The sequence below is a fragment of the Myzus persicae genome, unplaced genomic scaffold, assembly GCF_001856785.1.
Source record: "Myzus persicae strain clone G006 unplaced genomic scaffold, MPER_G0061.0, whole genome shotgun sequence".
NCBI classification, from domain to species: domain Eukaryota; kingdom Metazoa; phylum Arthropoda; class Insecta; order Hemiptera; family Aphididae; genus Myzus; species Myzus persicae.
In genome coordinates, this window is record NW_019102925.1 from 3,794 (window position 1) to 26,125 (window position 22,332).

General features: G+C 36.6%; 1 protein-coding gene across 3 annotated transcripts in view; it reads right to left on the minus strand.

Moving 5' to 3' along the window:
* Positions 1–420: 420 nt before the first annotated feature.
* LOC111033413 (semaphorin-2A) overlaps positions 421–22,332 on the minus strand; it is a 373,923-nt gene continuing 352,011 nt past the window's right edge. For all 3 annotated transcript variants that reach the window (XM_022314127.1, XM_022314126.1, XM_022314125.1), the window contains 10 exons: positions 14,251–14,358; positions 13,884–14,154; positions 8,674–8,904; positions 8,370–8,606; positions 7,888–8,064; positions 7,550–7,674; positions 4,576–4,727; positions 4,308–4,499; positions 3,162–3,408; positions 421–1,897 (listed from right to left, as the gene is read on the minus strand). In XM_022314127.1, the coding sequence (XP_022169819.1) occupies positions 1,814–1,897; positions 3,162–3,408; positions 4,308–4,499; positions 4,576–4,727; positions 7,550–7,674; positions 7,888–8,064; positions 8,370–8,606; positions 8,674–8,904; positions 13,884–14,154; positions 14,251–14,358 (1,824 nt within the window). In that variant the 3' untranslated portion in view covers positions 421–1,813. The remainder of the gene's footprint in view (positions 1,898–3,161; positions 3,409–4,307; positions 4,500–4,575; positions 4,728–7,549; positions 7,675–7,887; positions 8,065–8,369; positions 8,607–8,673; positions 8,905–13,883; positions 14,155–14,250; positions 14,359–22,332) is intronic.

Sequence of the window (22,332 nt, forward strand, 5' to 3'; positions counted from 1 at the left end):
TAAAATAAATGTACAACAATGACTTGTCTTAAAGTTATAAAATATTTTAACAAGTATATTTAAACAAATTGTATTTACAGTATAGAAAAATCCGTAGCTTCTAAAAAATGAACGTGAAATTAATATAATATCGTATACATACATATATATTATGTATACTTATAAGTAATAACTCGTAAAAAGTATATATAATATGTACGTACTTTTATGCGTATTACGGTTAGATACTTTTTTTTTAATGGATGGAATTTCGAAGAAAATACGTAGTGGTACCTACGATGAAACTAAAATAGATAAAAATCATGCAAGTCAAAAATTCTGTACATGATGAAATATTATTCAATATTGCTAATTGAAAAAATGGGAAGGAGCGAGTTAAAATGAATTATTTTTTAAAAATTATTTGTGATTTTTTTTGTATTTTTTTTTTGTTTTTTGTTTTCATATAATTATTTAATAAATTTAGCGCCGGGATAGTGCCTAAGCGTTACTGTTGGCTAGGTCTAGACGCTACGCAGTGTAGGTATACAATTTTTGTTGGAATTATGTACTGTGCTAACTGTAATTTTTTTTTTAAACCTTATTTTAAAAAATATATTGAGCTCGCTTAAGGCTCTAATCGCATCGGAAACAATAATAATTTATACAAATAAATATAATTTAAGTACATTATTTAATTAAGCGAACAGAGATAATTTTAACAAACTAATATAACTAAAAAATACAAAGTTGATTGTATTACGCTAAGAGTGTGGGGGGAGGTAATAATAATATACTTAGTGATAACCGAGTCTTATTGTCAAAATAAATACATAATAATAATAATAGTCGTAATAATAATCATAATAATAATAATAATAATAATAATAATAATAATAGTAATAAAATAATACAAAATAATACAAAAATGTAATCATGATATAGGTCCTACACACTATAATGAAAATAGTGTTATGTTTATAACGTCACGACCGTGTATTGCTATAACGAAGCACCATAACTTTACTGTTATATGTATAATAATAAAGAGCCACGCAAAAAAATTGAAAAAAAATTGTAAAAAAATAAAACGGAAAAAATAATATGAAGCTCACTCTATCATATTATAAAATATTATGCCTAATTGGGTAGTATAATAACATATTATTTCCATATATTTATTAAAAAAAAACCTAACAGCTACATTATCACAGAAGATTGTAGATAAAATATGTATATATCGTTAAAAAAAAAGGTATAGTATAATATCGGCCGTCGCTCGTCGCGGTTATAGTTTAAAGCTTATATAGGCAGTCTGTACATTAAATTCTAATTATTAATATACAAAGTACACAATATACATTATACATATCATTATATACAATATATATACGTATACACGAGTACATACATTCCATGTATTACGTATTTTAGGTACAAACACCTATATACCTACAGGTGTATATTATATATTATATACGTGAATCTGCATTAAAATTAAAAAAAAAAATCCTCTTATACTATATTATACTTAACGACTATGACGACGACGACGACGACGACGACTATTTATGATGGCGCTTTTACCTCATTCAATATATATTATATATTGTTATTACATTTTTTTACTTATTTTTCCGCGGCGGTGGAACGACTGACACGACGATGACGGTATATTATCATAACATTAACGCATATTATAATACAATATACATATATATATATATATATATATTATAGCGTGAACATGGGATGGGGATGGTGTTTGTGGTGGCTGTGGTGGTAGTGGCGACGGTTGCTTGCACCTCGTATATTCTCGTGTATAGTATCCTCCTTATAGGGCCGGGCTTGCGTTTAATTCGTTTGACAGGAGACCCTGGGCAATCGCGGTCTCGTTTTGTCTTGAGCTACTGCATTGCTGTGATATGCATAAAAAAAAAACACACGGTATAATAACGTTACATCGTACTATCGAATATTATAGGTATAAAATATATGGGTAAAATGTGACTGAACATGACTACCTAAATACGAGTATATTGTATACGTTCAGCAGGGCACGAGTAAATCATAATCAATATAATATACACACTGCAGAATTAGTCCTATAAATAGTGTCTAACTAAAACTAATGACCAGACACGTGGGGTTCTTATGTTTTGAGATCGATAAAAAAAAAAGCACATTTATGAATCCTCATTCGTGTGTACGAATATGTTTGCGAGCATGTATTTGAATTATCGTGTACACGAGCCTATAAAATATTATATGACGTGTTCGTATATCGCGATATCGATTAATCGAGCAATTAATCGAGCAATTAAATCGGGCACAGTGTATAATAATAAAGTATCATTTTAATATGAGACACTGCACGACAGATGTCCTCGCGTGATACGAGAAAAGTCGATACTATTAAACGTTTATATAATATATATTATATTATATAAGTCAACGTGGTAGTTTACCGAATAATTAACGATGACGTCATCTCCGAACTGCATTAAAATATCGTACGCGTCTTAATTCCCCGAGAACTTTTTCAATTACTCGACGAGTTGTTATCCCAAAATAAGTATGTCCGAAACGCTAATCGGCGAGGCGAAAAGTTTTCCGCGGATTCCGATACAACGGTTTCTTGGCGTCAGTCGTCGCGCACGCGGTATCTTTTTGGCTCGTTCTCGAAATCAACCCTCTTCTTCCTCTCCCACCATTTTGAAATTTGATTTACTGTCTCGTATAATAAAAACATCGTTTATACAGCGGCTATAACTTTAAACGTTATTAAACGACGAGCAGAATAATTTAAACAATTCCCTCTAAACACGAGTCGAGAATAATTAGATTACGGCGTTCGATAAACACGGAAGAAAAAAAGAATTCGTTTGCACGGTAAAAGGCGCCGACGTGCTACAATAATACGTCGGGATAGCGATTGTCGAAAATAAGACTCCCTTCCCCAAAAATCTTATACCTTTCGCACCGTTCGGTCCCGTCCCGTTAAACGTTATCTACACTTTATTTATATTTATTTGGTAACGGAAAGTAAAAGGTCTGTCTATCGATAAATTTCTCAGCTACCTTCGAGATCTTACGATTTAAGTTTGTTTTTGTTTTTTATAGTCGCCTTCCACGAGTACATCCCTACACATGTATTTCATAATTTACGTTATTATACTCACAGCTTGTTTTTTCTCCCAAGATTTCATCGCGCTCTTATACTTCTGGAACTCGTGGCACCAGTCCGAGTACACCCGATGGTAGTCAGACGACCGGGCCGGTGGCGAACACCGATGCGCGTCCACCGTCAAGTTGAACGTGCACAACAGGGCGCCGGCCAGCTGACAGTCGTATCGGCCGCCGTCCTCTTCCGATGCTCCGACGATCACCATGCCACCTTCGACGGTCGCAATATATTTTTCCACTCGGCTGTAAAAAAATTAAAAACAAGTCTTACATGAGAACTGCGGTACAATTGAATTCCGATAAAAGAAAAAAAAAATAATAATAATAAAAATAGAGTCTTTTGCTCAATGTCGTCGGGTCGAGCGCAACTCGATCCGAATTTATCGTAAATTATATTATTATTCGATGACTCGCGTTCGCCACTGGTAAAACTACGTAGGTATTCCGGTCGTCGAATCCACTAATGGTATAATAATAACAACATGACCGACGGCGGGACGTAAGACGACGGTCGCGTTGCGAGGGACAACTCGGTTATCGGATCGCGCGTTAGTAACAAGGGTAGTATAATTCGACGTGTACGTGAGCCGGGGTGGAAAATTAAGAATTATAAATGTGGACGACAACGACGACGACGACGACGACGACGACGACGACGACGACGACGACGACGACGACGATGACGGTGGTGGCAGCCGCGGTATGGAGGAACGATATGCGGTATATATAGGTGCAGCGCACTGCGTAATTGGAGCGCGATCGTTATACCCACCTACCCGTATATTCGCTGCGCGAGCAGAACGCGAAACAATTGCCGAGAGCTCGGTACACCACCCGGTACATAATAAATGTAAATTCAATTTCTTCGAGTACCGGGACCGCGTATATTTCGGTATATCATATACCGTGTATTGCAGTCGTCAGCGATTCCTTGGGAAAATATTCTCCTTTACCCGGAGAGCTTCGAATTTCTGATTTAATTTCTTCGCAGAATTTCGTCGTCGCCCCCAGCTGCAGTCGTTTGAATAATAAACGATGTACCTACCTACTACTACTACTACTATCATCATCATTATTATGAATATACGGTAGTGGAGACCGCCCCGCATCACATAATAATATATTATTGTTATTGAGTTTACCTGAACGAGACCATGTACCGTCCCTTTTCCTTGCTGTGGTGGTACCAGGTGACCGGGTATACCTTTAGCACTTGCGGCATTTTCACGAAACAGCTGAGGTGCACGCTCTGGCCGAACGTCACGGTCAGCCTCTTGTTGACCACCGAGCTTTCGCACACGCTTCGCGACGAGTTGGTCACGTCCTGCAGGAGCCTGTAAAAAAACACAACGAACGGTCGTTCAGTTATCGTCGTATTGATCATCATCGTATTACCACGTATTGACTTACCCTGGCTGGTAGGGTTTGCAGGTCTTGGACTGTTTGTCCCATCCGCAATACGGGTCGTGGACGCACCGCAAGCAGCTGTCGTACCGGTGAGTGCACATTGACAAGTATATCTGTCGGACGCTCTCGTCGGAAGCAACGTACAGGGCTTTGTGCTGGAAAAACAAAATAAAATATATTATTTAAGTAATATTAGAAACTTGAGTCGTGTACACACAATCTATATCGGCAAGGTGAAACTTATACTATATCATTATCGTATACCAGTGAGTAAACAATCGGGGGAGGCTATCTAAACTATAAACAATATTATGTTACTCAATTAATTTAGTTTGAACAAATAATGAAACAATAATAAATAATTAAATAGGTAATAATGAAAGACTTGCTAAATATGAAATAGAAATAAAACAGTAATCGCTGTTCAATTAAAAAAACAAATTGACACAAAATCATTTGTTGTTATGAAATAAATTAAATATACTTATATATAAGCCTATTCTAGGACATGGAATCATTTTCATTGTTTTTTCTATAAATATCAACCAAAAATGTTTTGCTCGTTCAAAAAGCTTGAAAATGTAATACAAAGTTTCTTAGCAATTTTAAAATATCAAAAATACATTGGTTCAGTTTTTTTTACAAGATCTGAAGATCTAATAAATAATTCATAACATTTCAAATTTTAATAGTTAAGTCTTAACAACTTACGTAAAAATGTCCTCATGATAAAGTTTTATTATAGATACACATAGCCAGATAGGTACATAGTTACAATTATTTTATATACATTTTATGGTTAAATTTTTTACGAAATTGGGTAATTAAACGAAAGAAAACGTTTTTAGTTATTTTGTTGTAATTCAAGAAATGTAATTTTTAGGAAACCTGAATCTTTTCATCATTTGTTATTATTGTGTCAATAATCACACAATACAATTTTGAAAATATTCAGTGTTAAATTTTAACTTTTAAGCTATTTATAAGTACTATAAACCTATTCACACCGTCCTCCGCTACGTATGTAATAGGTTATTCTGTATAAATGAACTACCTACTAAGTAACAGCTATTAATATTAAATCAAGCTATGTAATGACATAAAATTATGTGATTCGTTTTCGGCAAGAATTAGTTCAACGTATTGGCTATTATGGTATAGTGTATAATTAAACTACTAAACTACAATGTAAATAAATTATAATCGTATAGACCGCTTCCACACAGAATCGTTTTTAAACGTATACAATGGTTTATCATTACATTTAAGTTCAACGAATCCATTAGGGCGCTAACTCAATGATGAGTGACACTCGAGACACCCACAACTATTATGTACAGGTATAATATACCTGGTGTATGATAGGTATACATAGCTGAGTGATTTTCCGTAAAAACTATTTAAACTCGTAAATAAATGTTCTCATAGATTGTTATTATTATTCTGTCATCCTGTTTAACTATAGTACGAGGATGCGCTGCAGTCTCAAATTCACCCCTGACGAGCCACTGCGGTTAACGGAATACGAGTGGGTTATGTATACCGCGGTATACACGTGTTGTAATGACGCGATGTTATCGCGGGCGCAGTCGAGTGCGAATAACGTTTGGCAAGTCCTAAACAAATATACGGCTGGGTATCGTCGTAGCTAGTGGCTGCTGCTGATTGGGCTTTATGAGATTTGAATACATTCACGCGTGCCAAAACTCGGCAGCGGCGGCGATACTACAGCGCTTCTCTAATCAATCGCACCGCGTCCGGGGAGTACCGGAACGTTCGCATTAATCATACGTGTACCACAAAAGCTATTTACCGTGTTTAAATAACTATATATATATATAAATGTGTGTGTATTATGTATAAATCTATTTATTGAGACGGGATGGAATTCGATTTCGTAGTCCGTGTGCCCGAGGCACCGCCATTGCAGCCAACAGTGCCGGAATGCATAATAATAACAATCATTTTAAGGTCGCAGTCGGACCGAAAGTGTTGACGGAAACGTGGTGACGTGGAAAACGAGGAGACCTGCAGAAGTCGGTTAGGGCGAGGAAATATACATTCTTCTTCTCCCTCGACGGCCATCCCTGCTACTACCCCATACCACGGACGCGGCCGTACAACAAATCACGACCGACTGCAGGTTAACAATATAATAGTATATAGTATATATTATTATATAAAGCAGATATACGCCATTTACAGGTTAATTTACTAAGGGGATACCTATATATAGTCGAACACTACCGGGAGAATATAATAGTCACTGTGAGTATTTTTCCCTCACGCCCGCCACTCGATGAGTCACGTTGCCACTGTTGTTTGCAGGCTCGTTAACGGGGGATTACTAATCGTTCAGATACCATCATTAAAAACGAGAGTAGAAACGCGGCGGTGAGGGTTCCTTATTAGCTGTGAGGCGGTTTCTGATGAACTGTAAAACGGTTTTTAAGCGCGGACGTATTTCGTGAAATTACATCGTTTTCGTGTTTTCTAAAATGTGTCAGGTCATACACTCTGAACGGTTGAAATTTAAATTACGCGGTCGCTCGTCGCTGATGAACCGTCGACGGTGTTTGCGGTATTGCCTATTTCGGCGGGCTTTTAATGGTCTCTGATTACATCTATCTACGCTTACCTTGTTTATGCAACATTTAAACTACCGTTCGTTATCCGGAATGCACTTATAAATATCGTTTCGTATAGACGAGAACGCACCCTCCACGGCTAGCTAGGTATACTATACACACTATATTATATATAGTATACATAGTTTCCGGTGTCAAACGCCATATGGGCATTGGATATAGTAAAATCACAATCAAGTATTACGCGCCAACGCCCCGAGGGGTAGAAATACTCCCCATTAAAATGTACTCATGTATTGTACATGAACGTATAATTCAATGCCAAGTGGGGGAGGAGGGTGCGAGATAACGAAGGTCACTTAAATATCTGCGATAATGATAAAACAAACCTTTCTGGATATTTCCATCGCCGTGATTGGCAGACCGGGCATGATGTCGAATATGTCCAGAAGAGCAGATCCAGGTACACCTTCGTCGTTGTACCACTGCACCACTTTGTAAACGCGGCCTTCGTCTGTGAAAAACGTAAATTAAACGGAACGAGTTAATTAAAAAATGAATAATAACGACGTACTGTAAGCATTAACATTGGAACTCTTGAGACAAAAATACATTATGATAAAATTATTTACATTTTACATTAAAAAAAAAAAACACATCGGGATTAGGTGTCTCGTATTTTATACATAATATTTGAATAATATTACGATAGGTAATTTAAACTTACTGGTAGCGGCGTAATAGACGGTGTAGTGTAGATGGTTTCCGAACACGACGTAATCGAGAACGTCTACTACGAGACGCGTGAAGAACAAGTCACGCATGTAGAACACCGGTTCGTTGTCTTTGTGCGCCACCGCCTCGTCCATGAGAGGGTGACTGCGGATGAAATTCAATACGGAATCTAAACACGACAACGATAATAATATTAAGTGAGCGAAATATTTATATATGACTCGACCAAAGCGTACAAAATATGTGTTAGCGAATAGTCACGTTTACTACATGTATTTTGTATAGGGCAAGTTGTGATATGTATTATTATACCACTGTAATACACATCACCATTGTAGCGCATACAAAGCGTCCACAACTTTATTTTATTTATTTATTTTTAAGTCAATGTGGTTTTTTGATTTTTTCGAAAAGTAAAATCGAATTCACATCCGATCAAGTCATTTTAAACTGATCGGTTTTCATATAATTTACCTGGCAAAGTCTCCGTGTCATTGACACACTGTCCGGGTCTGGGCTCCGGTACCTTGGTAGACAGTACTGGGAGCCAGGCTGACGTGGAACTGGCTTGTTCCTTGAATCGGCCCGCGAACGCGTGATCTATGTCCTCTAGCCGGAAAGTACATATGGCAGAGCCCATCAAACCGGTAGTGGACGTGGTGAACACGCCGTAGAAAAGTGTATCGTCGTCCGGCACCTTGTAAATGCTCTCTGTACACAACACAAAGTGTTAGTTTCGATTTCAGTCTTACTGAAGTAAGTATAATATACTACTTACGGATTTCGTTGAAGTAGAACGGGTATTCTCCGGGTATGGAACAGTTAAGCCGGGCCTTCAGGTACGTGGCCCAGTTGTGGCTAAGTATGCTCTTGCCACCCGTGTCCTTCTTGCACACCCTGGCAACGCGGGAAAATATGCTCTTGCCGCAGTTGATGTACTCGACGGCGGTCTCGCGGAAGAAGAAGAATACGTATTGGCCGATATCGTAAGAGCCCACAAAGTCTGGTTCTGTGAAATGGAAAAAAATTGTTTATATTTGCTGCTGTAGTCGATATGCTGTTAGCAATTCGTGATATTTTGTGCACGCTAATAATACAATATTATTAAAAATCTGCTCGAATATTATAGGCACGAGAGAGATCGAGTGGATAAGACATTTGAATATCATGGTCCGCTGCAAAAGTGGTGCCGAATAATATTCTCATAAAAATCACAATATCGATGTACCTGGGAAGTATGACTTAAATCCACGCGAGTCGAGTGTAAAATCGATAATATAGGTCGTAGGTCGTATGTGCGCGCGTATCCGTTTACTTTTGGTTATTAAAAGTTTGTGTGACACACCGCGTCGTACGGTGCACACACACAATATTATACATACGCGTACACTCGTATATATTATATTTACACACGGCGTGTACGCATCCATCACGAGACGCGTACAAACTTATTTCGCGACTTAATTATACTCGTCGTCGTCGTTGTTATTAGTAGAACGCTCGGGCATTTCGAGGGGTTAAACCCCGCGGGAGAGAGAGCTCGTACGTCTGTTTAGGTGCAGTGCACATATACTCGTATATATAATAATAATATACGCAAGCAGACAGTGACGATTTTCGGGGCGACAGCTGTGCGGGGCGGTGGCGTACATACGCAGCTAGTGGCCTTTGATACAGTCAATTCGTTTACGCTCCGCCGAGCGTGTGACAGTTTTTTTTTTTTTTTTTTCGTAAAAGGGTGCGAGCGTTCGTTATCTTTCGGGAAGTCAAAAAATATGAATCACCGAATAAGAGTGGAGGACCGACTGCTATGTTATGGGATCACATTATACAGCACTAAGTCGACGGAGGATATAATACGCATACCTAATATATATATATATATATATGTTTATGGAGGGCGGTCGGTCGGCGGTGGAGTCCGTCAAAAGTTATACCAGCGGCACCGGCGGCGGTGGCGAATATGATTATTCGTAGTCGTAGTCGTAGTCGTCGTGCGTCGTCTACCGCTCGCGTATGACACACTCATACGAGGGGAGAATAAATATACTGCGCTCGTACGTATATACTTTTGGTCTGAATATTTGTATATATATATTATTTTTATCCGCGGCACACACACAACACACTATTTTACACATACGTATATTATCGGAGAACGCTCCAGGCGAGTACACGTTTCCGCGCGGCGGATGATATACCGTTTTAATCATCAGCGCCGACCGAGTCCGGTGTACCCTAAGCCGGGGAGGCGTTTAGAGCGATCGAAAGTCCTTTGAAACCGGCGGCGGCGACTGGATCGTTATCATATTATATTATTATGCGTTTTGCGCTGGGTTTTAAAGGCGAAACGATTATCGCGCTCGTGCGGGCGAGTATAAACGGATTTAAACGTACAGCGTGCTACTGCACAGCTTGAAATGCGACTGATTAATAATTATAATATATTTAAATGCGAGCGCCGCACACGCACACACTCGCGACGGTGCAGGCGTTTACAGTGATTGCGTTTTTGTGATTATTTTTTGTAGGTATCTATATAGTATAAGTAGTATAGGTAGGTATAAAGGTGTAGGTACATGTCGTATGTCGTCGCGCGAACGCATGTAACATATATAAATAGCGGAAAATAACGTAATAAACGCTTTGTTCGCGGAAACGCGGCTCGCGCGTTATTAACGAATACAATTTCGTAAGGATGCGGCGGACGAGGGTGTTGAGCACGAGGAGAACCCCTGCAACAACGGGGTGGTGGAATTAAACCCACATACCTATATAACATATTACACGCACGAGAATACGGGGAAGAAGATTCCGAGTGGATTGAAATAATAAAACTGTGCGCGTTGTTTACGATACAAAAACTGAAGTCGATTTTATGGTCCACACACGTATGCGCGGCACATGTAGACGTACGTACGTAATAATATATACGGTTGTGCGCGTAATCGATTGTGTCGGAATTTGACTTTTCGTTTAAAAAGTTTTACGAATACCGAAAGCCAAAATATGTCCATTTGGTCTGAAAAAATACTCGAGTTGGTAATAGTAACTTTTCCCCCCTCTTGAATTGAAGACTCGTCAGTGGTACGGAACAATAAATAAAACAGTTTTCCATGATAATCTTTGAATTGAAATAGTTTGTTTTCCGTTTCGACGAAATAACTCATTCAAGCGAAAACTTTGTGGTTTTGGACTTTGCACATATTATTTTGGTTTTTTTTTATTTCCCGACCGATGTGTCGAATTAATTAAAATTGAAACTTTGTGTTGTGCGTATGTCAAACGTTTTTAAATAACCAACATTATCAAATGAATGTTTTGAAATATAATATGTTTAGCGGTCGTAAACATTCTTTGACAGTTTTCATCATTATTCTTGTGAACCCCTTTGGAAATTGATAATCTTCTCAGTCATGATTAAAGTTTAGCCCTTTAAATACGGACTCGTTTCCCATTTGTCCAAACAGACGAATCGATAAACCCCAGAATTAGTCGTACCGACATTATAATAGCCAACTTTATTTTATTAAAATGTTTTTCGACTGGCGTGTTTACTTCGCGTTTCACTATAATTCTGTTTTATTTCATTTGTATTTTTACAGTACATACCTAGAGTAAACAATTTAGTTTAAAATTAGTTTAATAATTTGTAGGTATATTGATTATTTAGTATTATATTGTTACACGAATAAAAGACCGAGGTACTGCGTGTCTCGATTGATTTTTTAGTCGAATTTTATCTTTGTTGAAACCGCTTTCATGTGAAGATTAACTTTAATCGTCGTCTCACCTCGATTTTCCCTCTTCTCTTCGAGCACTTACAAGTCATAAGTACCTACTCATAATCTACCAAGAGGTTTTTGAATTAAGTATTGGCCAAGGTAAACTGATAGCAATAAGCATTTAATTTAAGTCTGATACATTTTTAATAAGTTGATGTACACCTAAAACTTCCGTTCAGTCATCATTATTATAGGACGATAACCATAACTGTTATGTTTTGAAAATCCTCTTTTGGCCCGGAGGGTATTAAGACTTTCATTATCACGTTTATGGGATAATTCGAAAAACGTGTCCCTAATTTACTGGGTTTTTAACTCCAATTAAAAACCCTGAAAGAGGGGGAATGAAATAACCCGTTAGACGACTGTTGTTAGTGCAAAACAATTTCACTTTGGGAAATTCAAAAAAATAAAAAAAATATTTGGGTCAATGGGTTTTGCTTTGATTTTAAGCAATAGTGCCTTTTTCAAACTTTTATGAACTCCATATTTTGTTTCGCAGTGGTGGTATATATAATAAAATAAAAGGTACCTAGATAACTATACATAAAAACCCCATAATATTATATACATAAGGTAACATTTTAAAGGCGAATAATGTTCAAGTTATATTTCAAAGTTATCCAACAAATAAATATATATTTATAAATATTTCATAACTTTTAAATCAATTTTAATTTCTACAAGATAATATATTTATTTATATACTTGATCAGTGTCTACTTATTCCATTACGATTTTTTAAATGCATAATAATATAGAATATTTATTTTATTGCCACTGCAGGTCGTAAAATATTATTTGAGAATACTTAAATATTATTAACGTCGTTTTTTGGACATAAAACAATGTTATTGATTAAATCGACCATTTCAGTGCAATAAAAACTATATGGCGCGAGTTTATATTCGTCGTCCGTCCAACTGTGAGATGTGGTGAATCGTTTCGGAAACCGAGCGTGATCTCCCTTGTAATCGCCTCCCGCTTGTGAATCGTGGGCGAGACAATTGGAAATCGAGAAAAAAACCAGCAAACAAAAACCGTATTTTTTTTCTGTACGTCTTTAGCTCGAAATTATACAGTACCATTTTTCAATTTCCTCCTGACTACTCGAGGGACACCGCCTCGCTGCAGGGGGGAGTCTGTTTAAAATATTTTATACATTCTGCCGGACGTTGTTATGGTCCGGAGAATCAACCGGTGCCCGGAGAGAGACGGGCACGCACGCTTATCCGTCCCCCCTCAACCCCTAAACGGGTAAAAAGCGACGTTCGTCGTCGTGGTCGTCGTCAGCCGCCGCTGATAGCAATTTATCACCCGCCGCGCGCTGTCACGTCTTGTCAGTTATCCGCGGCGACGGATTATACACACGGCCGCGGAGACCCGGGAGAGCCCGCATTACCACGCGAGCACACACAAATACTCACACACACGACACACACACACACACACACACATACACACACACACACACTACTCATATACGTATAAGTATACCAGACGTGGTCGGTCGGTTGTTGGGGTTCTTGAGACGTTTTCGACTTTTTCTCCGTCTTACGAGTTCCTCTCTCGTCCCATCATATTATACCTATTGCCGACTCAAACTTCTGCGCCCTGCCGAATCCCCGGCAAAGTCACTGCGGGCGTTTTATCCCTAGCCGGTATACGTGTTTGCGTTTCGAAATAGTGTACGTCCTCCTCTCCACCGTAAGCCGGTACACGACCGCAACGGCGGCAGGGCACCGTAAGTATATACGCGTGGCAGTCATTTACATATCATAATATATATAAGAAAAAAAGACCTAACCGCCCCCAACGCGCGCCGTAATAGCGTCGGCCAACTCGCGTATTGACGTATATATTATGTCTATATTATACGCGCATAAACACGATATATAATAACGGGCGTAGGTGTATAAAAGCGATCGACGTAAACTCAGTAGATATATTATTATTATAATGTTATACAATATTATACGACGGTACGAATATTATTATACCACGCGGCGCGGTCAGAGTCGAATATAATATTATATAAACGTGCTGGGCAGCGCAGGTCTCGGCCGCGAACACATTATTCGGTTACCATTGTATATTCGTGACATTATAATATTAGAAATATTTGACAGTATGAAGTAATTTATCACGAGTAATATTGCAGCCGGAATGCGTTGATATTATATAATATCATAAAAACACTCACTGTCGAGCCAGTTGGAGTCGTATTTGAGCGTCCTCTTGAACGCAAACTCCTTGCGTCCCGAGGTCAAGTTGTACAGGTCCGTCCGGAAGATAACTGTGTCCGCTTTGGTAAACTCGGCGTTGGTACCACTGTACAGAGCCGGCAACTGTCCCGGATTGCCCTTTTCCGACCAGATGGCCGTCGAGTTGTCCAGCGGGTCGTACGGACATTTGGCCGTGCCCAGACCTACGCCGGGCACGTACTCGTGTCTGGGAAGATGTGTCAGATTGGACTGCGAGTGAAAAATGACAAAAATAGAAATAACGAATTAGAGTGTGAAAAACTGTAATAAATTATAGTACAGACAGCAGCTGGTATGTATACTCACGTAGATCACGTAGTCCTTTGGATTGTGTGCGTTTGTGCCGCAAATGTATATCCGGCTGCCGTCACCGATCGACTGGATGACTCGGAAGTGGTTTCGGCAATCAAAATTCTGTGGAAGTAAAAAAAAAACTGTCAGTAAAATTTAAATTTAAATCCAACCGGCCGCGCACAAAACCAAAGACGTGAGAGACTTTGATAAACGTCATATACCCAAAGAGACGAATCACGGCGATAGCGTCGCCTAATTAAATTGTCTTTGGGTCAAGTGCAGAGTAGAGAACAACAAATGAACAAAAGTTTATTCAGATGTATTAAAGGCAACCAAAAGTTTAATAAACATGACGGGAATTAAGCGAGTGAATCTAGTGGATGTGAAGAAAGGAAGACAAATGGAACGGGACGACGTCGGGTTGTGTCCTTCGGACGTGGATCACGAGTAGCGCGTCGTGGCCACTTTGTCCGATTGGGGTTGTTGGACTGCATAATTATTTTGATGACTCTAGGGTTTTTCCGCTCACATTTTTTCGATCGTACTAATTCCGCGAAATGTTTACGTTGTTATTATTATTTAATTCGTGTTTGATTTTATTATTTATTATTTCCCGTCGTAATTATATAGGTGTGTTTGGGTCAATACTAATAATAGCTGGTATATTGGTAGTATGGATAGTGTATTGTATTATTAGTGATTTAGGAGTTTAAAATTGATGTCATATAATATAACATTAGGTATATAGTATATTGTATTATAGTGTCCATATTTTTTAAATCCTTGAAAAATAATAATTACATGAAAAGTAATGTCACATGGAAATAGGTTTTAGTTTTAAGAACTTTAAAAAAAAATTCTGATGATAACAGTCAACAGAGCAAAAAACAAAACAAATTTTGATTTTTTCTTTACATTTTAGTGTTGAGTTCTCAAAAGCTTTTACGCCATTATCGTAATTATTATAATTACTTTTTTTTTATTCAGACATTTTCTCTCCTATGAGATTATATACTATTATTTTACTATGGAAGAGGGAGTATTTTTTGATACGTTGTATGCATTATAACCTTTTTAAATCTGACTATAGAATATCTATCGTATTGTGTTATTTTTCTTCAACAACATATTATTAACTTCTTGTATTGCGTGATACATAAAATCTATATTTAATAGCTTTTCGGTAATTTATTGCTGCGAACATTAATAACAATTTACATTATTATATTGGGAAAATATTTTTTTAGTCATTAAAATATAAAATTAAAATTATGAGGTCCTCGTGAACACCAATATAGTAAATATTTTTTATCCTTTCCAACCTTTTTATTATTTTTTTTACAACCGCGTTGTCAAATATACATATTTTAACACATTTGCAAAATTTAAATTGACAATAATGTATTATATTGATAAAGTAGGCGGTATTACGAAAACTTTCGTGTCAAAGATATTATTATAATTTGAGTCAAATATTTACATTTTATGAATTCGTTTACTGTTACTGAGAGTTGCGAAACAAGGTACCATAAAGAAAAAAAAACAAGCAAACAAGGAACTACTCGATAGAATAAATTTAATAAAAATAAATTTACTAAGGAATATCGTCGTAATATTGTAATTTGTAAATATTGAGTAATGTTATATTTTATATAGATATTCGTTAGTCGTTTGTGGATCAATGTGTAATGCACCCTAACGATTTGTGGACTGAATTATTAAGACGTAGCGGTGAAACAGACACCAGAATATCGCAATCGCTGAAAAAGAAGTCAAAACACGCGTCAACGGGTTCGTCATCACACATATCGCATATAAACATATAATAATTTACATTCGCCATGCGAGATTCGACGACGAGACACAAACAATATTATGATATTATTATTTAAATGTGTGTATACGGAAACGAAATGCGTTAACGGTGAAATTCGGTGAAAACACCCTACTCGTCTTCGCCTTTCCCCGCGTATGATAATATAAAAATATATACATGGAGCAGGCCGCAGGCGTCATATATATTTTTTATTATTCAGTAAATTTTCCGCACGCGTCGACCACCACTGTGACGAGACGCGCTGAGGCTCTCCGGGGAAACGACAATAATAATATATTATACAGGTAGGTATACGCATCTAGACCGGAGTTACACACTGCACAATAATGGGCGGTTTCAGCGGCGAAACTTCGTTATTGATAACGTTTCGTATATATTTATATCAGTGGCGTGCCACGGTGGTAAAACGTGTGGGGTGAGTGTCAAAAAAAAAAAAAGTTATGCAAGTATATATATACTTATAAAATATCTGTGTATATGTATATAATGCACGTACTCTGCGTGCGGCGCATATAGTTTCATGTTCTGTTGATCGATAAGAGCTCTGGCGGTGTCAGAAATAATAATATCGTGTTTTGTAATATCGCTATCTATATATGTATATAGTATACAGCCCCGGAAAAGAGTTTTTGGCGACAGTGTGACATCGTGGTCACCCCGCCCCCCAGATACAATAATATTATAGTCAATCACTACACACAACGATACGAGTTGGCTTACGGCGAAATGTCGTCAACAGGCGAAATATATTATATTATTATACTATGTGTTTCGACTAGATATTGTTTGTTATCGTATAATATTTTCATACCACGCCGCTGCGTGTTGAAAATTCGCACACGATTAAAGCTCATACGTGGCCAGTAGCGTGCTCAGCTTTTTTGAAAGGGGATATATGAATTTTTGACTATTCTGAGACCAAATTATATATATATATATATTTATATTGTATTCATTGCTTTATCATATATTTTATATGAAAAAAATAAGCCAAAGGAGAGGGGGGGATGTCACTCTCATCCCCCTGCGGGCCCACCACTGTGCTGCGCCGGGAAATCACCGCTGCTCACCTGGATCTCACGCTCCACTTTTATGTATTTTTGTTTTAGGCATATTAAATACGTCACGTCGTAATCATACACCTCACTCTGATAATGTTGTTTTCAGAGGCCTCGACCTCTTTTTTTACATCAGACCCGATTCGACATTCATTTTAAAATCTTGGGCCCAAAATTTATTGTTTGTGGTGGAGTAGACACATAATGCGATTTTAAAGAGAGAAGATTCGTTTTATTATTTTATTTCATCATAATTGTACAAAGGTCCAAAAATCATTTTTATTATTTTATTTTTATCGAATTTGACCGATTTTCTATAGTAATAACTCGGATATATTTGGAGTTTCAAATCGATTCATCAGTTTGGTGAGCCTTAGGTACAGATTTTTGTTGTAAATTATATTATTTATATTATAACATAGCCATAAATAGGTGTGTACAATATCTATGTACAAATTATATTCAAATGTACAATAGGTAGTCAAATATAGTGAGCTTGCGTATTATTATTATCTTTCTTTCATTTGGAAGAAAATAAAGTCCATGTATTTACTTATTTACCAGCTTTATTTATTTTAAGTAAATATAATAGTATGCAGTGGAAGACAGTCAAAGTACAGTGCCTATAATTCTACATGGTTGTTACTTGTTAGCATGTAAAAGCGAGAATACAAGAGATGAAGTCACCCAGACGATATTATACAAATATAAATAATACTATGTTTGAACTTAGTTAGGAAAGTACTTGAAAGAAAAATAGTCGAAATCCCATATTCCTTACATTGATTGACATGTCAAAATTATTTTGATGACAATTAAAAATATATTAAAGTAATGACATAAAAAGTGATGCAAACAATGTCAAATTACAATATCTGCCTTAAATTTTTTTGCAATCAACTAATGGCCCTCGTTACCTATTTCTGGTGTTTCCATTTCAAAAAGTCATTTATTTTCCTACCTTTTTTTCATCAACAGTAAGTTGTAGTCAGCAACACTACAAAAGAAGTATGTAATTAAACATTTTCGTTTAGACATGCTTTTTTTCCACCTGAATGGAAACTCCTATCACATTGATGGTTGGAGATGGCTTTTTGTACCTTTCCAATGGCTATATCATTAACACCGTAAGCGCATGAAGTACGAGTATAAGGGAAATTTTCAAAAATAATTTAACAGCTATTCGATTTCATTTTATTTTTTTCTATCAAAGAAGAAAGAAGCGTAAAGTTTTTTTATAATAGTATCTTTTTTTCGGTTCTAATTTCCAAAGCACATTTTATTATCTTCATTTTTTTATACGACAATTCAAAAAGATATTTCTGCTGAAAATAATTATTTGTCCACATAAATGATGTATTCTGTAAGGACTACAAAACCTTTAGTGACTTAAAGTATAATACAAAAAGTGGTATGGTATTCACTGAGGCTTTATTTTGATGATGAAAACGCGTAGTTTTTATTTCATTTGAAAAAGAGTAGGTAATAACAAATCCAAACAAATAAATATGACAGCAGAATAGTGGTGTATTCAATTAGATGACAAAACTAAATTTTATAATATAGTTTTTATTATTAATAAGTAATATAAAAATGTTGATAATAGGGGAAAAAATATGTCTTCGACTAATTATTTTTTTGCATTCACGATAGGTAGGTAAGTAAAATATTTTATGGATTATAAAATACTCACATTCATTTCAAGACTTCGAGTTTATATTTTTATATACCTCACCTACGAATATGTATTTGTATACAGGTATAATATGTGTAATTTATGTATATTGTACAAAATATACCAAAGGAGTTCAAATATGACGAATAAATATACCCACCCTGACTTATCTACCGTTATAAATTATTATTATGTATTCGATTAAATTATGTCAATATGATGGATGTAACCAAAACAATAATAATGTGGAATTGATAAGGAATAAGCGGAAAAAAATGTTTTAATTCTGTTATAAAAATGTGTAAAAGAAGAACCATCCTATATATGCTACTATACCGGTTAAATACTAATATGGAAAATCGTTTTCATATTCGGTAAACATATTTTTAATTTGTTCGCCGTCCGGTCGAATAAATTTCGGTGTGTTTTTTTCGCATAGCGCAGGGAACCTATATACGAATAAAATATAGTATACACGATGATGTTTTTTATCATTATTATTGCCAGTTTGGTGGTCGCACGGGGGAATATTTTTGGCGGCAAAAACGGAAAATTTCAATAATGTTTTGACCTCTACTGAATAATATACGACCTCGGGGTCCGGCCGGGCAATCGTAAATAATAACTCGGAAAATTATTATCGTTGCTCTTTCGCGCTCGCACACACACACACACACTCGGCACCACGCACTCTCACTCTGCTCCGTCGTGTTCACCGCACACACCCACACCCACCCACACACACACACACACACCTCTGTGGCCTAGTCGCCAGCCGGGACCCGTCGCTAAATTACAATTGGCTCACGTACGGATATATACAGGGCATAGGTGATATATACACCGTGCGCATTTTAGCGCATATGTGCGTGTGTGAGGACGTCAAACGGCGCACATCTCCCTTGTAAATTATAATTTAGGAGCGAACGACGACTACGACGACGACGGCGGCGGCGGCGGCGCGGCGTGTGCGTGGAGGGATTTCGCGATTACAATCGGAAACCGTATTCAAAACGTTTGTGTTTGCATGAATGATGGGCGTTTGTGTCGAAAACGGATGACAAAGCGCCTTGGCCGACGGGGCCGCGTTGCTGCGTGCGGTCATAACCGGACGCGATATCCGAATCTTTATTATTTACCATCGCCCGGGGACTCGGAGTGCTTGCGTGCGTGTGTGACCAATATTGAAATCCGATGGATATAGTTATGTAAATAGTAATAGTAATAACACAGCAATCCATAATAATAATAGTAATAATATATCGGGGGTGTATGCGTGGCGTATATAGGGGTCGGTATAGGTATTATATTATTATGGATATATGCGACCGCGCGGGGTCAGGAAATTGTAGCAGTTACGCCGGGAGGGGGGGGGGGGTCAGCCAGCCGCGTTTCGCGTTCAACTATCTGAAGCGGCGAAACGATATTATAATATATTATTATTGTACGCGGAAACGTTTATCATTACGAACGTCGATATTATTATAATATTATCATAGTCGGTACCTCGGAGGATCTCGGTTCCAGCACGGCTGTATACAATAATATGCATATATAATATTTATATGCATGTACATATTATATTATGGGCAGTACTACGCCGTCCCATGTGCCCATAAATATATCATTATGATATTATATTATTATATTACATGCTGTACTGCAGCAGTAGTTGTAGCGCAGTCGCCTTTTCGTTTGTCGAAATACCCTGCGAGCCAGTCGCAGTGCAACTACATACATATTATAATATTACACAAAATCCGTCTTGTTCTTAAACTACGTAGAGACGAACACGACGATGTTTAATTGGAGCTAAGATCCTAAGCATACCTAATACCTATATGACGTCATGGGCGCCCATTGGGGGGGGGGGGGGGGGGAAAAAAGGGGCCCTCCCCCCCCCCCCCCCCATCGAAAAAATATTATGAACTTGTAGCTCAATAAATATTACCACAGTATTACCTTATTACCCAAATTTTTTATTTCGACACCCCCTAAAATGTTACCTATGGGCGCCCATGTATGACGTGCTTACGAATCGCGGCATTTTACATCGAAAACGTAAAATACCTACCGATACAAATTAGATGACACTTATTTAGAAACGATATGACAATGAAAAAGAAAATCACGTAATTTTATGAATAACAAATACAAAATGGAACTTATCAAATAAAATTTTAATTGGTATACCTACTCGTAAATTATATTCATGATATCATACAATTCATACACATAATTGGAACTCACCTTGACTTACTACTAACCGAACCAGTACTGAATTTTTATCCCACTTTTTTAAAGTATAGCAAATGCAGCAAATATCGGAAAATTTAAAATGTGTTCGGAGGGCGTAAAGTTGACGGCATATTATATAGAAGAACGGTTTGCACGTGTTAAGTTTTTGTGCGGCGTTGTTCCGATTCGGTTTAATACAATACCGGTACCAGTGACGGATTAATCGTTTTGTAACATTTAGTCCAATGAAATACATATTAAAGAAACTATGTATTTTGAACTCTTAAATTGAATACTTTTAGTTTTTGTTCTCTTTGTATTACAATATTGATTTAACCGTCAGTTACAATGAAAAAAGTTAAGCACGAGTTGGCGATAAAACAGCGTATTTTTCTAATGAATTTATTATATGGTTTTACTGAAACTTTTTTAAATTCTCTATACACGAGAGATGATATTACACCAACTTATTTTATGGTTCGTAAATAGAAAGAAATATAATATCATATTTCATATAAAGGTAACAACAAAGTATATGTTCAGTGTTTCTTTTTCAATTTCAAATAAAAATGTAAAAGTATTTTAGAACATGATGGATGCACCATGCACTCGTATATTATAGACTGTCACACAGTTCAGCTGGTCTATGTATGTAAAATCGAGCAAAATATTAGCATGAATAAGGCTATCTGGATTTTTATTGAAGTGTCGTTTTCCAATCTTATTCTAATTCGAGTTATTTTATACGACGATGAAAACTAATTTTCATGGTTTCGAAGATTGACGTTATACGAATATATTATTTGTTGATTGTATTATAACTAAGTTGTAGATTTAAGTAGGTACACTAATATCGAAGTTAATATAAAATTGTTTTTCATTATAGTATTTCTTTAAGTACACGAAATTAATAAAATACAATATAATTACATTAAATGTACCTATTCTATAAATATTGCATAATTTAATTTTAACTGTAGTCAATTAATATTCCCTTTCGGTTAAAACTATAAAGGTTTATCAAAGAGGAGCTTGATCAACAAATCGATACAATTTTTCGGTTTTAAATAAAAAAGATTATTTAATTTATTTTCATTAAACTGGACGAAAAATAAAGCCTTGTTTCAGTTAACTGTTACTAAAATTTTAAATCAAACCTGAGTACTAATGATATTAATACTACAATTACTATTTCATATTAATTCAAATATATTCAATGTTAAATGATTATCACATTGACTATACTTGTATCGTATTCATAATATTATATGTTGGACGCTGGTATA